Source organism: Berghia stephanieae, chromosome 9, assembly GCF_034508935.2.
Source record: "Berghia stephanieae isolate SIO BIC M18660-M18661 chromosome 9, UCSD_Bste_1.3, whole genome shotgun sequence".
Lineage (NCBI taxonomy): Eukaryota > Metazoa > Mollusca > Gastropoda > Nudibranchia > Aeolidiidae > Berghia > Berghia stephanieae.
In genome coordinates, this window is record NC_088368.1 from 37,295,521 (window position 1) to 37,316,372 (window position 20,852).

The 20,852-nt window shown below is 35.9% G+C and overlaps 1 protein-coding gene across 1 annotated transcript in view; it reads left to right on the forward strand.

Annotated features, from left to right (window-relative positions):
- Nucleotides 1–20,852, forward strand: part of LOC144980168 (dual specificity mitogen-activated protein kinase kinase 7-like) — a 31,968-nt gene that overhangs the window by 8,347 nt on the left and 2,769 nt on the right. Inside the window, exons 2-12 of the mRNA XM_078927742.1 lie at nt 4,162–4,309; nt 6,433–6,499; nt 7,047–7,160; nt 9,943–10,062; nt 12,223–12,330; nt 13,510–13,561; nt 13,861–13,988; nt 15,887–15,967; nt 16,483–16,619; nt 18,135–18,180; nt 20,621–20,722. Of these exons, the coding sequence (XP_078783868.1) occupies nt 4,162–4,309; nt 6,433–6,499; nt 7,047–7,160; nt 9,943–10,062; nt 12,223–12,330; nt 13,510–13,561; nt 13,861–13,988; nt 15,887–15,967; nt 16,483–16,619; nt 18,135–18,180; nt 20,621–20,719 (1,100 nt within the window). The 3' untranslated portion in view covers nt 20,720–20,722. The remainder of the gene's footprint in view (nt 1–4,161; nt 4,310–6,432; nt 6,500–7,046; nt 7,161–9,942; nt 10,063–12,222; nt 12,331–13,509; nt 13,562–13,860; nt 13,989–15,886; nt 15,968–16,482; nt 16,620–18,134; nt 18,181–20,620; nt 20,723–20,852) is intronic.

Consider the following 20,852-nt stretch of genomic DNA (forward strand, 5'->3'; position numbering starts at 1 on the left):
CTACTACAACCACAACCACCACCACATCATCACTACTAATACTACTACTACCACCACCACCACATCATCATTACCAATACTACTACAACCACCACCACCACATCATCACTACTAATACTACTACAACCACCACCACCACATCATCACTACTAATACTACTACAACCACCACCACCACATCATCATTACCAATACTACTACAACCACCACCACCACAACATCACTACTAATACTACTACACCCACCACCACCACATCATCATTACCAATACTACTACAACCACCACCACCACATCGTCATTACCACTAACTCTACAACCACCACCACCACATCATCGCTACCAATACTCTACAACCACCACCACCACCACATCACCACTACCACTACTACTACAACCACCAGCACCACATCATCATCACTACCACTACTACTACAATCACCACTACCACATCATCATCACTACCATTTGTACTACAACCACCATCACCACCACATCAACATAACTGCCACCACTACAACATCCACCACCACATCATTATCATCACGACCACAACTACTACAACCACTATGCCACCACCACATCATCATCACTACAACTACTACTTCAACCACCTCCACCACCATATCATCATTACTACCACCACAACTACAACCACCACCACCACATCATCATCACTACCACTACTACTTCAACCACCACCAGCACCACCACCATATGATCATCACTACTACTACTACTACAACAACAACCACTATCACATCTTCATCATCACTACCACCATTACTACAACCACCAACACCACATCATCCTCACTCCCACCAGTTCTACAATCTCTACCATTAGGTTTTGGAGCTTTACTTCATTTGAAATAAGGAAACTTTGGGATAGTATTTGGCAATGTGTTTAAGTATCCTAATATAATCCTAATCAGTTATCTATTTAGAACTATACAATATGTAAACACAATGCCAAATACCATTACAATTCCTTTTTCTTTTGTGCGGAAATTCCTCTTTCGGCATTGAAATTCCTACGAGTGGTGTCTGAAACTCCTGTGAGCCAAATTTAAAGTTGGCGTCTCTGCAAAAATATTCGTTTCAAACCCAAAGTCATTTCTAGATCCCTCTCTCACCCACTTCTTGAGATCGCCGATTCGTTCACCACCATCGCGAAGTAATTTTGACCAGCAGTTAAGCCTAATAGCCAATATTCTCATCACAAACATATAACATAGAAACGATTGAGACATTGAGTATGCTCCGGTGTATGGGGTGAATTTTTTAATTCAGAAAAGTGAGTGGAGCAGGCACTTATGTTGGTAACAACAAGATATGAAGTGAGTAGAAAAGTGCCAGAAGACAATAGAGAATAAAATTATTTTTTTTTTTTTTTCCGCGGCGGTGGTGGGGTTTGAACCTGCGACCTTACTGGTACGACAACTCCGCCTGGCAGGTGAGAGCGTGGCTCTACCGTGTGAGCTATCCACGAACACAAAAATATTCGTTTCAAACCCAAAGTCATTTCTAGATCCCTCTCTCACCCACTTCTTGAGATCGCCGATTCGTTCACCACCATCGCGAAGTAATTTTGACCAGCAGTTAAGCCTAATAGCCAATATTCTCATCACAAACATATAACATAGAAACGATTGAGACATTGAGTATGCTCCGGTGTATGGGGTGAATTTTTTAATTCAGAAAAGTGAGTGGAGCAGGCACTTATGTTGGTAACAACAAGATATGAAGTGAGTAGAAAAGTGCCAGAAGACAATAGAGAATAATTTTTTTTTTTTTTTTTTTTTTTTTTTTTTCAGCGAGTTCGCGCGAGTCGTCTAAACACACAGTCAGTAAATAACTAGTACGCACAATGTGTGCGGATTGGGTCGTTTGCTACCGACACACATGCATTTCTCTTACTCTCTTTTTTCCTTCACATGGTTTCTTTGGTTCAGTCTAAACGTCAGCCGGAAAATATAATATGCAAATTAAATATTCAGGCCTGTAAATGGTTGGTGAAAATATTTTTGAACATGCAAAAATAGACCACACAGGACAAAAATATGGATTAATTAATAAACACAACACAGAAATGACAGATCAATTGATAAGCCAAATAATGTTTCTTTTCCCAACTCATTTATATTACAATAAGCAGGTCCTTATTTTATGGTACAAAAAAAAAAAATCCCAATAATTTAAGAGAGTACACACATTTCTGGTCCCAGGTCGGAGTTAGTTGTAAAATTAAGAGAAGAGAACAATTCCTAATTTTCTTTTTTAGTTGGTTATGTGAAACAGCGATAGAGGCTGTGAGTGGCTGTGTGTGTCTGCATATGTATCATATTGTATACGCACATGCAGCATAGATAGATATACACGTAACCGTCAATGTCACAGTAAATCATCAGTGGCTGAAAACACTGTAGCAATGACTATCCCGCACAAATCTTTGGGCCTCTTTTTCTCTCACGAAGTGCCCAAATTCGCTACAAAATATGGGACGAAGCAGTTCATCAGTACATGCTATTTAAAAAAATTACGACGCTGTTTATCGATGAATGTGACTGAAAGTTGGCACACAGTTAGAAAAGAGGTCATTTCGATTATGTCAAGTGACAAAACTTGTACGATTACCAGAAGACCGTTAACAATAGATTATTACTCTTTGGAGTACAATATTTCTAAAACTACAAAGAGGAGAGATTTTGTCGCTCATAAGGTTATATATGTACATTTCTTCTATTTATATTTCAAATTTCATTGGATTATAATCATTACTTTTCCCGTATTCTCACAAAACATCAACCCAATTTGCATTTCAATGAGTGAAGATATGGAGACGGCCATTTTTCTCCCCCATCGCGCGACACGAAATTGACGTGAGCGAGACAAGGCTGCCAGATGGCCAGACTTTAACCTGACCAAATTTGACTTCAAAAGTGGCTAAATAGAAAATCAAATGGCTTTCACTATTAAGACTGGCCCACTTAAAAATGAACTAAATTTTAACAAACAGAAAATTGAATAGACTAGGATAAATGTCACTGAGACAAAAAATAGATGAATAAAATTTAATAAAAGAAAAAATATTATATATTTGGCCACACACGTGGCCATCTGGCAACCTTGTTCGCGATGACTGATGACACAAATCCTCACGCCCTTTTTAAAAATTAAGGTATTGTTTCATTGTTATGATATAGGGATAGTAGATTAACTCTCTCTCTCTCTCTCTCTCTCTCTCTCTCTCTCTCTCTCTCTCTCTCTCTCTCTCTCTCTCTCTCTCTCTCTCTCTCCCTCTCTCTCTCCCTCCCTTTCCCTCTCTCTCTCTCTCTCTCTCTCTCTCTCTCTCTCTCTCTCAAATAAATTCTAGAAAAAACATAAGCCATGGGCTCACTGGACTGATTGATAATAATTTAGCAGGCATTTTTCGTGTCATTTGTATGGGTTGTAGACACAAAATTACTCTTCGGAAAAGTTCCAAATGATCGATATTATGTATATTTTAAAACAAAATTATAGTTGACCCTAGCCATACAGCTCTAAAGCCATACAAGTTAGAACTTTTCTAATGTCTTCATCATTTTCTGATAATTTTGCCATAATATTGCCAAGCTTTAAAATTCAAAAAGATTTTTACTCAGTGGAGATAGGGCTTTGATTTAAGAGTAGTATTTCCTACAAAAATAGAAAACAAAAATTTTCATAGTCATTGCTAAGCACTGGTCGAATTTTTAAAAAAATCTTTGTCTTTCTTTTTTTTTTTTAATTTTTATACATTGGCTTGGTGTAATTAGTTCGGAAATCATGTTTGAGGTAAAATTTGGTTCAAGGAAAGAGTGGAATGATAACAAAGAATTATAAGAACAAGATTTAGGTCATTCGAATGAGTTCATGGAAACCGTGTTCAAGGAAACCGTGCTGGAGTGTAGGAGATTTCACTCAGAATAAACCATTGTGTCAAAAGTCTCAACATATTTGTTCTTTGCCAAAGCGTTTTACGATCTGTTAAACTATTGAGGTGCTACTGACATTTAGAGTCAAAGGTAAAATTCTTTTTATTTATTTTCATCAGCTCTATTTTTTAATTTTAATATGGTCAGTAATATTTACTAATTGATACCAATAGCTTTGTAATTTTTTTAAACCTTTTTATTACCAGTGGGCACAGGCTCAATGTCTGCAGAGGGTGCCTTCCCGCCATCTAACTCATCCAGATCCAGCTCGGCTCCAGGACGTCGAAGGCCACATCTTGGCATGTCACTAGACTACCCGTCAACCAGATCCACTCTCAGAGCAATTCCAGACAGGTGGGCATTTAAAAAAAAAATATATATATATTTTTTTATTTATCAGTGATGATAATATCTGTGGAATTCTGGGATTTTAGGATTTCTTCTGAAATTTTCAGCTGATTGCAGTGACAAACATGTTCCTCTGATAGAAGCTTATGTCATTCATTGGTGGATACTTTTTAGCAAATCACCATCATATCGTGTTATTATGATGTCAGTCTAGGAGACTGGTGCCAAATTTCAAAAGTTACACAAGGCCAAGGATTATCTCATATCTGCTGGTTGAAAAAGGGAAAGCCAAATGGGTCTAGATTTTTTTCTTTCTTTTTTTTCTGTATGTAGCTGCATCATTATAGTTTAGTTGTAGGTGCATTTTTAAAACAAATCATAACTACCTTCGAATTTTAAAAATTCAATTTTGGCAATCTCTCTCTCTCTCTCTCTCTCTCTCTCTCTCTCTCTCTCTCTCTCTCTCTCTGTTTCTCTCTCTCTCTCTCTCTCTCTCTCTCTCTCTCTCTATCTCTCTCTCTCTCTCTCTGTCTCTCTCCCACTCTCTCTCTCTCCCTCCCTCTCTCTATTGTTGCCGCATCCACATTTCTCTCTTAACCATCTTCTATCTTCATATTATAATATTTATCAAAGTCTGGGTGGGGTTCCTTACCTCCCATAGTGGGCAGGGAAGCACTTACTGTTTCTTCTATCCCCCTATATCTGTTTTCCAACTTGCTTTCTGTCTTTGTCTTGGAATGAGATTACTTGCTTTTGTCCAGGCAGTGGTCAGATACCCTAGCTGAGAGGGAAACAGTCAAATGTATGGTTAGTTTTGGGAGATGATATTTTTTTCCTTGTAAATCATCTCTCTGCTCTTATGTATTGTTATTTTGTATTTTGACACATGATTTGTAAATATTGGAGTGCATTCCTCTTAGTGGGATCTTGTGCTGTTGTCTGGGCTAGACTTAGGTGATCTCAAACTAAGTACTTTGATAGTGTGCTCTTGGAATCTACATCTGTTTCCTATTTGAACCAATTCCCCTTTGTCTTCCATTTTCTTGGGTGCTTTAATTGTAATTCTATAACTTTTTACTTTCCCATTTTCTCCCTTCTTGCTGGAGCTGATATGACCTAAATGTGTTGCAAGCGCCGTAAAAACCTTAAAAACAAAAACAAAATTTATCAAAGTCATCAAGTATTAGAGAGATGATATTATAACACAATGAGCACAGATGGTGATCAACTTTTTAATCTTTTTACCTTTGTAAGAAAGACAGTGTTTTACAATTTGTGGTATGCAGTGTGCGGCTATGTGGTGTAGTGGTTTGATCTTGCCTTCAGATCAAAAGGTCCTGGGTTTTGAGTTTTGCTTTGAGCAGTGCACAGTTGGTCCTTGGAAAAGACTCGTCATTTAAATTCTCTCACCATAATCAGGTGTAGAATGAATACCTGGCCGTAAGCAGCGTTTCTTTGTCGAAAAAAAAAAAAAAATATTGCCTATCAAGCAGCATGTCTCATCCTACATGTTAATTGTTGCTGTTGGCTGAGGAACCCTTATAAAGTGCTTTTAGCACGTTTAGTGGATATTGCGCAGTATAGATACTTAATTTAACTTGGCTTGTTTTCCTCTGTAAACTACTTGTTTTGACATCATCTTTTATATATTTCAAAATAGTGCCTACTGCTGCTTATCTTAATTTTTTCCTTTTTTTTTTTTCTCGTCATTGACATGAGTTGGTGAAGTTCAACTAACTACAAAATGTAATAAAACAATGAATTGATTTCATTCATTTGATGCCATTTTATGATTTTAAAAAAATTGAGCTTTTATATAGTGCAACATCCACTAAACGTGCTCAAAGTCCATTACAAGGGGTCCCTGGTCAACAGCAACATTTAAGATTTAGGGCGGGACATGACGCATGTTAGGCGATATTACATTTTTTTACGGACAGAGACAAGGCTGTTGTCGGTTGGGTACTCATTTTACACACGAGTATGGTGAGAGAATGTGAGTCAAGAGCCTTTTCGTGTGAGGCTCGAACCCAGGACCTTCCGATCCAAAAGCGAGTGTCTTACCACTAGGCCACATAGTCTTCAGATTTAATCATCTTTGTTTTTATTACTTGCATTCTCATTCACAGTGCTGAAACTGATCACAAAATTGAAGAAATTATGAAACAGTCAGGAATCCTCACATTTGATAATCAGGTAATGTGTTCAGGCATTTTCTTGTTTTATCTACAGATTTACCAACCAGTATACTTTTTTATGTATTTTTGAGGTCCCTTGTATAATGATATGTAATATTAATATTTGACCAAAGTAAACAATGTAGAAAGTCTAGTTGTAACAAAGCTGTAAAGAGGTAAAAATTAATCGACGTTGAAGGCTTCGAAAGAAGGATAAACTTAAGAGTTTTTTTAAAAAATGATAATATATTTAAGTTTGTTGAAATATATAAAAATGAATAGAACAGCTTCAAAAAAGAAGAAAATGTCAGTCACAAAAAACGTCCTCTGTCAATAACAATGATGTTTCAACTTAAATATTATCTATAATTGAGGTTGAGGTACTAATTGTTATAATAATGATAAGAAGAATGATAATTATTATTATTGTTATTATCATCATCATCATCATTAATATTATTATTATTATTATTATTATTATTATTATTATTATTATTATTATTATTATTATTATTATTATTATTATTATTATTATTTATATCATCATCATCACTTTGTTTTTCCAGAGAATACCGAGCAGTATAGAAGATTTGCACCCAGAAGGAGAATTGGGGCATGGAACGTGTGGTCAAGTGACCAGGATGAGGCACAAACCCACCAACAGACTTATGGCTGTCAAGGTAAGTTTCGATATAGGTATTTGCTCCTAAGTCTAAAACCTCTTTCATCTGTTAATGTCCAGGTACTTATTTTACACTTAGGTACAGTGAGAGAACGTGAGTGAGTAAAAAGCCTTTTCCAAGGACTCGAAGATGACCTGTTCAGAGCTGGGCTCGAACCTTCTGATCTAAGGTGAGTGTCATACGACAAGACAACACATAGTCGCAGTGCCATGTTGAATTGGGTCTCTGCGGAAAGGCTCATGCGGCTTTTAAGTTGTACAATACATTGCTGCAGGACTTGTGCTATGAAAAATTTGGCTGTCATGAGCATTCCAATGGCTGGAGTAATGAATGAGTTGTTACTCCCAGCTCAATGAGTTCAGACAGCTTATTAAGTATATTTTTTGTATATATTGGTAGGAAGTACTTTGCCACATTATTGTAAAAATTTTGAAGGAAGGCAATCAATTTTTGTAATCCATTTCCAAGCTTCAGAAACCATTTTAAAATCTGGCTTTTTCCTGACCTCCCATAGTGCGCAGGGAGGTACATGCTGTGTCTTCTATCCCCCCATACCCGTTTTCCAATAGGTTCCTGTCGTTGTCTTGGAATGAGATTTGTCCTGACCCTGGCCGGAGTTCCTTGGCTGAGAGGGAAACAGTTGATTGTATAGTTATAGTTTTGGGAGATGATATTTTTTACCTTGTATATGTTATGCATTGTATTATGTTTAGTTTACATATATTATATGATTTGTAAACATTTGAGTGTATTCCTCTTAGTTGGGACCTGTGCTTGTGTCTGGATGGGACTTTTAGGTGATCTCAAACTTAGTACTTTTGACGGTGTGCTCTTGGAATCTACATCTGTTCTCTATTTGAACCAATTCCCCTTTTCTTTTGTGCTTTAATTGTAATTCTAGAACTTTTTACTATCCCACTTTCTTCCTTTTTACTGACGCTGATATAACTTTGATGTGTTGCAAGCACTGTAAAACCCTTAAAAACAAAACAAAACAACAAAATTTGGCTTTATGATGCATTCCAAGGTCCTGAAGAACCAATTCTTCTCTTGCACAGCTTTGCTTTCTGTTTGTTGCCAGAAAATTAATATTTATTATGTAACTTACATCCTTTACATTTTATGCCGTGCAAAATGTCATTTTTTGTTTGTTTTGTTGTCATGACTAGGATTCATTTTATATGGACAACATGACTTTACACAATTGCATGGATACTAAATGCCGGCTTTTTGTCAAGCCAGGATGACACTTTGTCAGGTTTTCCGTTGACCTGACATTCCTAAACTCCGAATTAACTTGGACTTGAAAAAAAGAAGAATCTGGTCTAGATCTAAAAATACATGACTTCCATAGCTATTACAGCCACCACCACACCATCATCACTATCTTTACCACATCCACCACCACCAAATCATTGACCGACATACTCTCTCACAGAAATGGCCTGCTGATAAGGCCTATTTTTATGACTGTTACGGGAGCGATATGGGTATTTTCTACTAATAATATCAGGAGAAAACCCTTTGTTTAAAATGAATGAAACTTGGCATATAATTATTAGGAAAGTGGTCAATCTATCCTCATGCCCGCGTTCGACTTCGTCCAATTTATAAAACTCAAAGATCACATATTTTTTGCGACTGTTTCCAATACGTATTTGGAGATGAAATTTCAACGTTGGTATGGTAAATTATTAACATGTATATGCTCACTATTATTTTCAAATTTAAGACTCTAGCACATGTCTTTTTTCCATTGGATATCGAAAAATCGCCCCATCTAAAAAGAAACCTAAGAAAGTAAGGCTAGTGTCCCTCCCTTTTCCACCACAGCCGTCACCAATTTTGACAAACATCCACATCGGCTGTTGTAATAAAATTTTTAAAATTACTTATATTGAATTTACACAATAAATAAATGTATTCCTTCTTACGCTTTTCATATTACTGAGTAATTTTTTTAAAAAAATGAATTACGGAAAATACTTTGGGATCCAGTAAATGTCGAATAATATCCTTTACCAACCTTTCTCAATAAAACGAAATGGACTTGCCCAATTTCTAAAAATTGGACTTAATCTCCATATGTTATGGGCATACTATTGTTATTTTGTGTTAACCTTGCAAACTTCTAAAATCATCATTACAACCACCATTAGCACAGCCATCCCACATCATCATCATCAGCAGCAGCAGCACCACATATACTACCACAACAAAATCATCATCATTATCTCTACCATCACCACATCATCACTACCACTGTTACTACAACCATTACAGCATCTCTACCATCCCGACTACAACTACCAACGATCATTATCTCTACAACCATTACCACAACATCGTTATCTCTATTACCACCACCACCATAACAATACCATCACTACCACCACTACTACGACCACCAGCATCACCATTATTTCAACCACCACCACGTCATAATTATCTCTACAATCTTCAGAGCTATACATATTTTTTTATTAGATATTATCTGATTTTGGAGTTTGTGTGTTTGATATGAAGAAGAAAAATGGAAAGTCGATGTGGTTGGTGACATTCTGTCTATATAATAGTATTATACTGTCCAAAAAAAAAAAAAGATCGGATTTCGTTTGAAGCAATTCCTGTTTCCCCTTTGAAATTCATGTTGTAATTTGTGTGCAAGCTTTTTTGAGTGATCAGAAAATTTTGCAGGTTTTCCGATGCTTTGATGCTAGCATCCATGCAATTGTATCACATTCTGATCTAGATTTTGTTTTTTTTGTTTTTTTTACAGCAAATGCGTCGATCTGGAAACAAGGAAGAGAACAAAAGAATAATAATGGACCTGGATGTCGTCATTAAAAGTCATGACTGTCCATATATAGTACAGTGTATTGGAACTTTCATCACTCAGGTCTGTTATGCATGATCTATACTCATTGCAGTTGCATTTTCATTTTACCTGGAAAACTATAACATCATATTTATATTGATGGATAAAAATTGTGATGTGAATGATGTTGATATGGGTGGGGTTCCTACCTCCCATAGTGGGCAGGGAGGTTCTTGCTACGTCTTCTATCCCCCTTTATCTGTTTTCTAACATGCTTTCTGTCTTTGTCTTGGAATGAGATTCCTTCGTTTTGTCCTGACCCTGGCTGGAGTCCTAGCTGGGAGGGAAACAGTCAAATGCATTGTTATTGTTTTGAGAGATGATATTTTTTTCCCTTGTAAATCATCTCTCTGTTATGTATTATTAAATTTGTTATTTTGAATGTATAATGTAAGCATTGACTGTATTCCTCTTTGTTGGATTTTGTGCTTGTGTCTGGATGAGACTTATAGATGATCTCAAACTAAGTACATTGGTGGTGTGCTCTTGGAATCTATGTCTGATCCCTATTTGTTCCCAATTCCCCTATGACTTTCTTTTTCTTGGGTGCTTTAATTGTAATTCTAGAACTTTTCCCTATCCCATTTTCTTCCTTTTTACTTTTACTGGCGCTGATATAACCTTAATGTGTTGCAAGTGCCGTAAAACCCTTAAAAACATAAAAACGAAAACAACAATGATGTTGATGATACATTTGATGCATTGATATTACATACATGTCGTACACCAATAGTTGACCGTGTTTCTGAATGAATGATGCATCACATTTAGTATATAGTTATCATTTCAGTTGGTTATATGATGCCGGTTTTCACCTATATTTTTCTCATACCTTTTTGAGGATTTGCATAGATTTATGCATATTAAGCTTATTCTATACTTTAAATAGTCTCAGACCACATTTAAGCTTTTGCCACTTATTAAATAGAAAATTCTAAATGAAAATTTAATTGAACTAACATCTTTGACTATGAAGCCTTCCATTAAAAACTATTGCTAATGAGCTTAAACATAAGTGGATTATCTCCCTTTATAATAACTAAAATTACTATTTTGATTTATAAAATTTATTATGATCTTTTTTTTTTTCTTAATTATTTTGTACGAGTCTTGAATTACAAAGTTGGCAGCTTTGGGAACGGTATTTGGTTCAAAATGAATTCTCTAGAACCATTTTAGATGTATTTAAGTGGTCTTTGCATATTACATACTTGCGAATTTCCCATCATTTGACCAAAGTTATAGTATTAGTAGTAAAAGTAGTAGTAGCAGGAGGAGGAGTAGTAGTAGTAGAAGTAGTAGTAGTCAATGCTCCAAAAAAAAAAAAAAAGAGAGAGAGAGAGAGATGGATCATTAGATAACAAATATGGAAAATATCTTGCTACTGTTGCAAAATGACATCTATTGAATTGAAGACCACTCTCCCAGATATTTTATCTCAAAACTTACTCATAACTGATGTACTGGGCTAGCAGATATCACCATCACAACTTCATTTGGTACATCAACATCATGGCATCACCACTTCTACAACTGCCATCACATTGTCACTGCCACAATCACCACATCACTTCTACCACCACCGCCACCACAGCTTCATCATCATCACCACCACCACTAGAGCACCATCACTACCACAACCACCACTTCTTCCACTGACACTAGCATCAATACTACCAACATGTTTGGGGTCTTTTGGTCAGTTCCATGAGTTTTTCGAAAGCAATTTCTTTTACTATTACAATTTCTGAGCCTTGTACTAATTTATAATGGTCATTAAGTTTTAGTCTCTCGATAAATCGATAATTTTGTACTCACTAGAGATTGCTTGATGAAGATCAGAGTTTATTTTGATCTAGTGCGCACTTTTTTATTCCACATGTGCGGACAAAATACACTTTTTTTTTCTAAAAAATACACTTTTTAGGGTTATAGAATACACTTTTCATTCTGGGAAGATTGGCAGGTCTGCCTGTGTACCTGTATACATTTTATGTGTTAATGGACTTCTTCGTCATTTTTACTGACCAAAGCAACAATGCCACTATTTTATGCATATTTTTCTCTCTGTCATTTTTTCTCTCTCCTAAACTCATCTCTGACTTGGGCCAAAAGCACGGCTTATAGATTTTGTACAGCACTTGTTTGTAAAGGTAAATGTTTCTTTTCATCCTTGTCCAGTCAGAGGTATGGATCTGTATGGAGCTTATGGCTACCTGCTTGGACAAGTTGTTAAAGAGAACAAGACAGTCAGTACCAGAGAACGTTTTAGGAAAAATAGTTGTTGCTGTAAGTAAAATGATTTGAGTTTTTTGTTTTTTTGTTTAATTTAACAAGACTGTTACAGGCTCATTTAAAAAAAAAAAAAATTTTTTTTCTTGACTCACTGGTTTGAATGATGCTGAGAGTTTTTTTGTTTTTTTTCTAAGTGGCGAGATGGCTTGAATAAGACATTGCACGTAGTGGCCTCCTGAGGTGGCAGAGAGGTCACCTGCTGTGGAGTGTACAGTACCTTTATGTTGGGAGATGATTTTTTCCCCCTGTAAATTATCTCTCTGTTTTGTATTTTTTAGTTATTAGTTTTGAATAATTTGTAGCTTGTAAACATTTGTGTGTATCCTTCTTAGCGGGTTCTTATGCTTGTGCAAGGATGGGACTTTTGGTGATGTTAAAATAAACATAGAATCTCCTGATCCCTATCTGAACCAGTCCCATTTATATTGTTTTTCTTTGGTGACTTTTAATTATAATAATAATATATTATATTTGTTTAGCGCTCTTCCATATAACGAGGAAGTGCTCAGAGTGCTTTACAGTGGCATCAACAATTCGATTTGGAAAATAACAAAGTCTTTAGATGCTTTTTAAACATATCTTCCAACGAAGAATGCCGTAATTCTTTTGGACGTTTGTTCCAGAGGGTTGGGATGTTTCTAGAAAAGGATCACCACATGACACGTAAGAGTTCTTTCCTTGAGTGACAACAATTTTCCATTGGATTTCAAGCAAACGGATCGGGTTGGCGCATATAACTCCAATTTATCATTAATATAATTTGGTTGATATGTGTTGAGGCATTTAAGACACAATATCAGAAATTTGTACAACTTTCACTCCTTAACAGGAAGCCAATGAAGCTTTTTTAGCAGAGGTGATGCATGGTTTTTCTTGCTGCGCCTAAGGACTAATCTAAGGACTTTTAAAATATGATAGAATTCCTTTTGTCTATAACTTTTTCTGTATTATCTTCCTTTAACCATCCCTCAAATGGCGTAATGGTGCTGCAAGAGCCGTAAAACCCCTAAGAAAACATTCAAACATAAAGCTTTAAAGCATTGTTTTCCCATTTTATGGAGACCAGTATTCAAGTCCTGTTGTTTACATTTTTTCCCCCTTTTAGTATTGGTCATATAAATGTCTTCTTCTCATCCATCCATGAATTATATTTAAACATTATTCGATCCACAGACTGTTAATGCTCTTCATTACCTCAAGGAAAGACATGGTGTTATACACAGAGGTATGTCCCTGTATGATCCAAAGTTGTCACAAGTAATGTTAACTTCATGAACACACATAATAATAATAATAATAGTAATTATAATAATAATAATAATAATAATAATAATAATAATAATAATAATAGTAATAATTATAATAATGGTTATAATAATAATTATTATTATAATTATATATATAATGAATTTATATAGAGGCATACTAAAAAAAAAGATAAAAGATAGAGGATTCAATCAATACATTTGATATACTTAATTGGGCTTTAGACATGTTCATACTGATATACCTTTAATCTGTTAGATGTGAAGCCGTCCAACATCTTATTAGACGACAGAGGGAATATCAAATTGTGTGACTTTGGAATCAGTGGGAGACTGGTGGACTCCAAGGCCAAGACTCGCAGTGCTGGCTGTGCAGCCTACATGGCAGTAAGTTATGGTTTTTTTGGGGCTAGGCTAGGGGTCCCTATAGCTCAGTTGGGAGAGAACTGGCTTCACATACAAAGGGACCGAGATCGATCCTGGGTGCAGTCAAGAGTTTTGTTTTGATCCCCTTGTCCACCCAGCAGTGATTAGGTAGCTGGGTCTAATATATCTGGTGGAAAGTTCTTTGCAGTAGACTAGCATTCTATCCAGAGTAGTAAGCAATTGCTGTTGTCCGTTTCACGCTGTAGAAACTGGGATAAACTCTGGCTGCATGTGCCGAACGGCTCTGAAACACTACTTTGGGGGGGGGGGGGGTGTCAAAAGGTCATTTAGTGACATTTGACACTAAAGGACATCAATGTTGAATTATCTGGGGGGAAAATGCCGTGGAAGGATCTCTCTTGCATTTCTCCTCAGTCGAATGATAAGAAATAATGCAAATACTGAGAAGCTTCGACCAATGTTATTGTAGCAATAGCATTTTAAATTGTTGCAAAAGTGTAGAGAGACTTCTTTTGCATGTTCCTTTGGATATAATGTCATTTAAAAAAGTAATGCAAAAACTAAGGAGCTGCTATCAATGTTTCAGCAGTAATGGAGTTTTAATTGTGGACATAATATCAACTTTGTCTTCATTATTTTTACCTTTTGGATGTTATTTCTGCTAATCTTTTGCTGCTTGGCTGAGGGATTTTTTGTGTGTTTTTATTTTTTTTTTTTAATTATTTTTTCACACTTGGAACGCGGAGAAACTGATGAAAGCTGAAATTTTCCACAAGTTTTTCATTATAATTTAATTATGCTGTTCTGTGTCAAATGTCACTGAAAAGACCTCAAGGACAATCTCTTTTCTTATTCCATGTCAGCCATTACAAATTTTATAAACCTATCCGTGTGCGGTGACAATAGTCAAATTACTAACAATTCCAATGGGTATGATGTCCCAATTCCAAGCAACACCAATTGTTGACTATAGAATATTGACTATCCAAGTCAATCAGGTTACTTTTACCAAAAAAAAAAAAAAACAAGTGGAAAGGTAAAAACTTGTCTTTTATTTAAAAATGTCTGGCTTATTTCAATGAATGATGGCAGATTTCTGACTTTTTTTTTATCTGTATTATGAAATGGTTTAGTTAAAGTGCATGTATTTTGGTGCTCGGAGCATGTTAATCTAACTGCATTCACCGTGATACTAGTGTCAACTCACTCAATCCTAGAGATTTTGCTACTTTTCAAAATTGGAAAAAATATATTAAAAATGAGTATGTACATAGATAGTTTTATTCAACTATCATTAACATGTAAAAACTAACAACATTAGCTTTGATACTACACCTATAATTTGTCTCAGAATAACGTAATAAATAGGCATGGGGTAAAAGTAACCCGGGTAAACGATGGATATTCACCCCGTATACCGGAGCATATTCAATGTCTCAATCGTTTCTATGTTATATGTTTGTGTTGAGAATATTGGCTATTAAGCTTAACTGCTGGTCAAATAACTTCGCGATGGTTTTGTGGCGAGCGAACCAGCGGTCTCCAGAAGTGGGTGAGAGAGAGCTCTAGAATTGACCTGAGTTTGATACGAATATTTTGTATTCGTGGATAGCTCACACGGTAGAGCCAAGCTCTCACCTGCCAGGCGGAGTTGTCGTACCAATAAGGTCGCAGGTTCAAACCCCACCACCGCCGCGAAAAATTTTTTATTCTCTATTGTCTTCTGGCACTTTTCTACTCACTTCATCTCTTGTTGTTACCAACATAAGTGCCTGCTCCACTCACTTTTCTGTATTATGGATATAGTCGGTATTAGGGTTAAGTGAGTTAAAAGGCTCAATTTAAATACATCTTTTAAATCTTTTATTTAATCTTTGTTTATTTATTTTTTCTTTCAGCCAGAGAGAATTGAGCCTCCTGATCCCACAAGACCTGACTACGATATCAGAGCAGATGTGTGGAGTTTAGGTATCTCATTGGTAAGGAAGGAGTTGCTCACAAATATGGATAGATTTGCATTGGGGTTTTATGAATTCGGGTGTTGTTTCAACAGGATTTTAGCATAGACTAGACCTAAATCTTGCTATTTTGTTATTATTAATATTGTAATTGTTACTTTTATTATTATTATCATTATTATTTCAAATCCACCTCTTTACCTAGTCAACCATTTAAACTGAGCCTGTATTTATATTATTGGGACACTATTTCTTACAATTCCACTGATAGTTTCAAGCGATTGATTTTTAACGACCAATTTGTGAATTGCCAATTAGATCAATTAGAATAAGGTGTCGTGGGTTTTTTTTGGGGGGGGGGAGGCTTTATGTAGAAGCTTTGCACGAAATATTTTCATATATCTTCTTTACGAGAATCATTTTCACCCTTTTGTTTTTACTTTAGCAAAAGGCATTCCTGCATATTCAGTGGTCATGAAACCAACCGGAAAAAAAAATTGACAACCATTTGATCCCAAATCTTTTTGTGTCAACAGGTAGAACTTGCCACGGGTGAATTCCCCTATAAAAATTGTAAGACAGACTTTGAGGTCCTGACCAAAGTTTTGCAGGAGGAACCGCCCCAGCTAGGCAAAGAATTCTCAGATGAGCTTAGATCTTTCGTCAGAGATTGGTATGTTCAGTGTTTTTTTCTGTATTGAAATCTTTTGACTGTAGTGTTTCATTCATCCTGTTTTGTTTGATAAAGGGGAAACCTGAAACGTCCATTTTATCTGTTTTTGTATATTAAATTGAAGTCTACATTCAATTTCACATTGTTATTTATTGACATATTTGGACTTCAGGGGGAGGGGGGATTCTTCTATATTCAGCCTCTACAATGAGTAACTGATACACAGAAACGAATCGGCGATCTCAAGAAGTGGTTGAGAGAGGGATCTAGAAATGACTTTGGGTTTGAAACGAATATTTTGTGTTCGTGGATAGCTCACACGGTAGAGCCACGCTCTCACCTGCCAGGCGGAGTTGTCGTACCAATAAGGTCGCAGGTTCAAACCCCACCACCGCCGCGAAAAAATTTTTATTCTCTATTGTCTTCTGGCACTTTTCTACTCACTCATATCTTGTTGTTACCAACATAAGTGCCTGCTCCACTCACTTTTCTGAATTAAAAATTCACCCCATACACCGGAGCATACTCAATGTCTCAATCGTTTCTATGTTATATGTTTGTGATGAGAATATTGGCTATTAAGCTTAACTGCTGGTCAAAATTACTTCGCGATGGTGGTGAACGAATCGGCGATCTCAAGAAGTGGGTGAGAGAGGGATCTAGAAATGACTTTGGGTTTGAAACGAATATTTTGTGTTCGTGGATAGCTCACACGGTAGAGCCACGCTCTCACCTGCCAGGCGGAGTTGTCGTACCAATAAGGTCGCAGGTTCAAACCCCACCACCGCCGCGAAAAATTTTTTATTCTCTATTGTCTTCTGGCACTTTTCTACTCACTTCATATCTTGTTGATACACAGAAATACGATTTTGTCACGTAAATCACTGTGTGGTGGTGGAGGAGTTAATATATTGTAGGTACTGATGTGGAAAGTATGGATTGTTGTAATATGGAAAAGTAATAATGCTGTGAATCTGATTTCGATGTTAATATGCACTATTTACTGTTTTTGTTTTGCAATCTTTTCAATTTACAATTTACAGTGACAATTTTAACCTTTTTACAATGTTGAAATTATTCAGATATAAAGCACAACTCTGGCTAACATCACATTTCCATTATCTTTTTATTTTACTGTGTAAATTATAACACGTCTGTACAAAATATTTCCTTTTTGGGATGCAATAAAGCATTATTATTATTATTATTATTATTATTATTATTATTATTATTATTATTATTATTATTATTATTATTATTATTATTATTATTATTATTATTATATATTATTAATATCAGGACAACACATGCTGATGAGTATAATATCATATTTTTACCGCAAGTATACGAAGTTCAGTTCTCACTTAAATGAACGTCATTTTGTCCCCTTAACGACTTTGTCCAAGCTGGCAGCTCAGATGGGATTAATTTATTGTCGCTGGTCTGTTGCTTTTTAATTTGTTTTGTTTAGTGAAACTTCACTCTTTCACATTTTCCCTCTTTGCTTCATTCCAGTTTAACCAAAGATTGCAAAAGAAGGCCAAAATATAAAAAGTTACTGGTAAGTAAAGAAGTCCCCACATAGATTTGTTTGGACATTATTTCAGCATTGCCCGTTTACTGTGTAGATTACATAATGGTATGGGAGTGATAACTGAATAAGTTGATACTAAACTGCTAGAAGCTGTGGACTGTAAAAGTAAACAAAAATGAATGTAACAGCTTCAATAAAGAACAAATTACTAAACATGGAACGTTTCGGCTTCAAAACCCTTCTTCAGCCCACACAAAAAACCCTCAATTAATTACATTACTTTAAAAGCAGATAAGTAATGTATTTATGTTTTTATAGTTTATTTTTTTGTTGTTGTTGGCTGAAGAAGGGTTTTGAACCCGAAATGTTCTGTGTTTGGTATTTTGTTGGGGTTTTTTTTAAGCTGGTATATTCATTTTTGTTTATTTTTACAGTCCACGGCTTCTAGCAGCTTCGTATCACATTAAGCTTAATTTATAACTTATCCAATTTTTCACAAAATAGATGATTTCATTGGTGTGAATGGGCTTTTACTCTTCAATTGAGAGGCTTAGCAAATAGTATATATCGAGCATCAGTTATCACTTATCTATCACATGATCATTCTCATTAAATGTAATAATAGTGCCACTATTCGATTTTTGATTGGATGTCACAATGTATACATCTCCGTTACCCATATGAAAAAGATTTGTGTCAGTCTTATGTGTAACTGATGCACCAAGACCAAGAGGATAAGTAAATAATGAAAATCGCATGGTGGCACTACTTTTATGTATAATGAGAATGATTGTGTGATAGAAATGTTGATACATATGTATGATCTGTTAAATCTCTCTAATAACTCAGTAATGATAAACTTCCCCCGAATTCTGGGATTTTAGGGTTTTTCTGAAATTTTCCGCTGTTTTTGCCATGTCAAACGTTTTCCTCTAAGTGGTAGTTTAGCTGAAAAATCACCATAATGTCTTGTGTCATTTTTTGACACCTCTGCTCAGCTGCATGATTTTTGGTTACACTTCCATGTCCATGACGTTAGTCTAGACACAATGGTGCCAAATGTGAATAGTGGCACAATACCCATGATGGCCTTGATTGAAAAGATGATCGACAGGGAAGGGGTGGAGCAAATGGGTGTTAATATTTTAGTCTAGTACCCTTTAGCTTTGTATTATTTTATTTTTTAAATTATTTTTTTTGTTTTTGTTTGTTTGTTTGTTCTGAATTCAATTGAATTCATCACAACTTATGTCATATCAGAATGGTCTTTCTCTCCCTCTCTCTCTCTCTCTCTCTGTCTCCCCCCAAATCTCTCTCTCTTTCCCTCTCCTCCCCTTCTCCCTCTCCTCTCTCTCTCTACCCTCTCCTCCTCTCTCTCTCTCTCTCCCTCCCTCTATCTCTCTCTCTCTGTCTCTCTCTCTCTCTGTCTCTCTCTCTCTGTCTCTTCTCTCTCTCTTTCTTCTCTCTCTCTTCTCTCTCTCTCTCTCTCTCTCTCTCTCTTCTTCTCTCTCTCTCTCTCTCTCTCTCTCTCTCTCTCTCTCTCTCTCTCTCTCTCTCTCTCTCTCTCTCTCTCTCTCTCTCTCTCTCTCTCTCTCTCTCTGGGTGTGTGTTGTTTTTTTCCCCTTTCTTTTCCATATGTTTTTTCTCAGCCAACCTTGGTAATAGAGAGATAATGTAACAGTAAGTTTGGCTGATCGATTTAAGTAATACTTTTTTTAAGGCTTCATTTAAATTCGCCCGTTTGATGGAATATGTTTTGCAATTGATTAAAGATTCTTATTTATAAGCTGCATAACCACAAGGTTGCAGTAATACACACACTACCCGGGTTTGTAGTATAAAAACATATACCTCCTTTTGGCCAAAAGTTTATCATAATAATATCTTGATATAATGGGTGGCATTATAGGTAGGGTTCTAAAAGGTTTAATGGGAAATGACAGTTTGTTAAATTATATTTACAAAAAGTCAGTCTGTATCTAATGATCAAAATACATGTGTTTTAGAAATTAGTAATATATTACGTAATATTGAGTAACAATGAATATCTATGTTATTTTGGCATTGAATTTGGGCGTGACAGACGGGCCGATAGATTTTTCTCCTTTATGACAAATTGTCATTATCATCACTAATAACTGTCTAAAAAAACTGACAAATTCTAATTATGATCATCTTGACTTTCAACCCCCTTCCTTCTTTATTAATCCTTCAGGAGCCATAAAGCCCTTGGAAATGGAATAGAGTTTACCTGTTTCTATGCATTAAATTTGCTCGCTACCCTTTGAATAGGACGCCAGTGCATCCCAAGGCGCTTGAACTGAGGACCCTCTAGAGCAGAATTTGTTCTTTTTCCTCTATGTGTACTCTTATCTACTAAGCCATTGAAGCCATTAATGTTATGACATCATTTATTCCATATTTTTTAGATTATTATTACTAATATTTATGATCTCAATTTTGTCAGGATCATCCCCTAATCAAAAAGTCTGAATCAGAGAACGTCAACATGGTAGACTGGTTCTCCAGTATGTCCCTTCTAATGGAGTCAAACAGACAGTCTTGACAGGTAAAATAGGCATTAGTCTTGAATTAGGACAGCTTTATTGATAACACTATCAAGTAGTCCTCTAGAACCATTAGGCCCGTGGAGTCGGAATTTGTGTGCGTCCTTGACATAATCAGTCACATGGTGAACA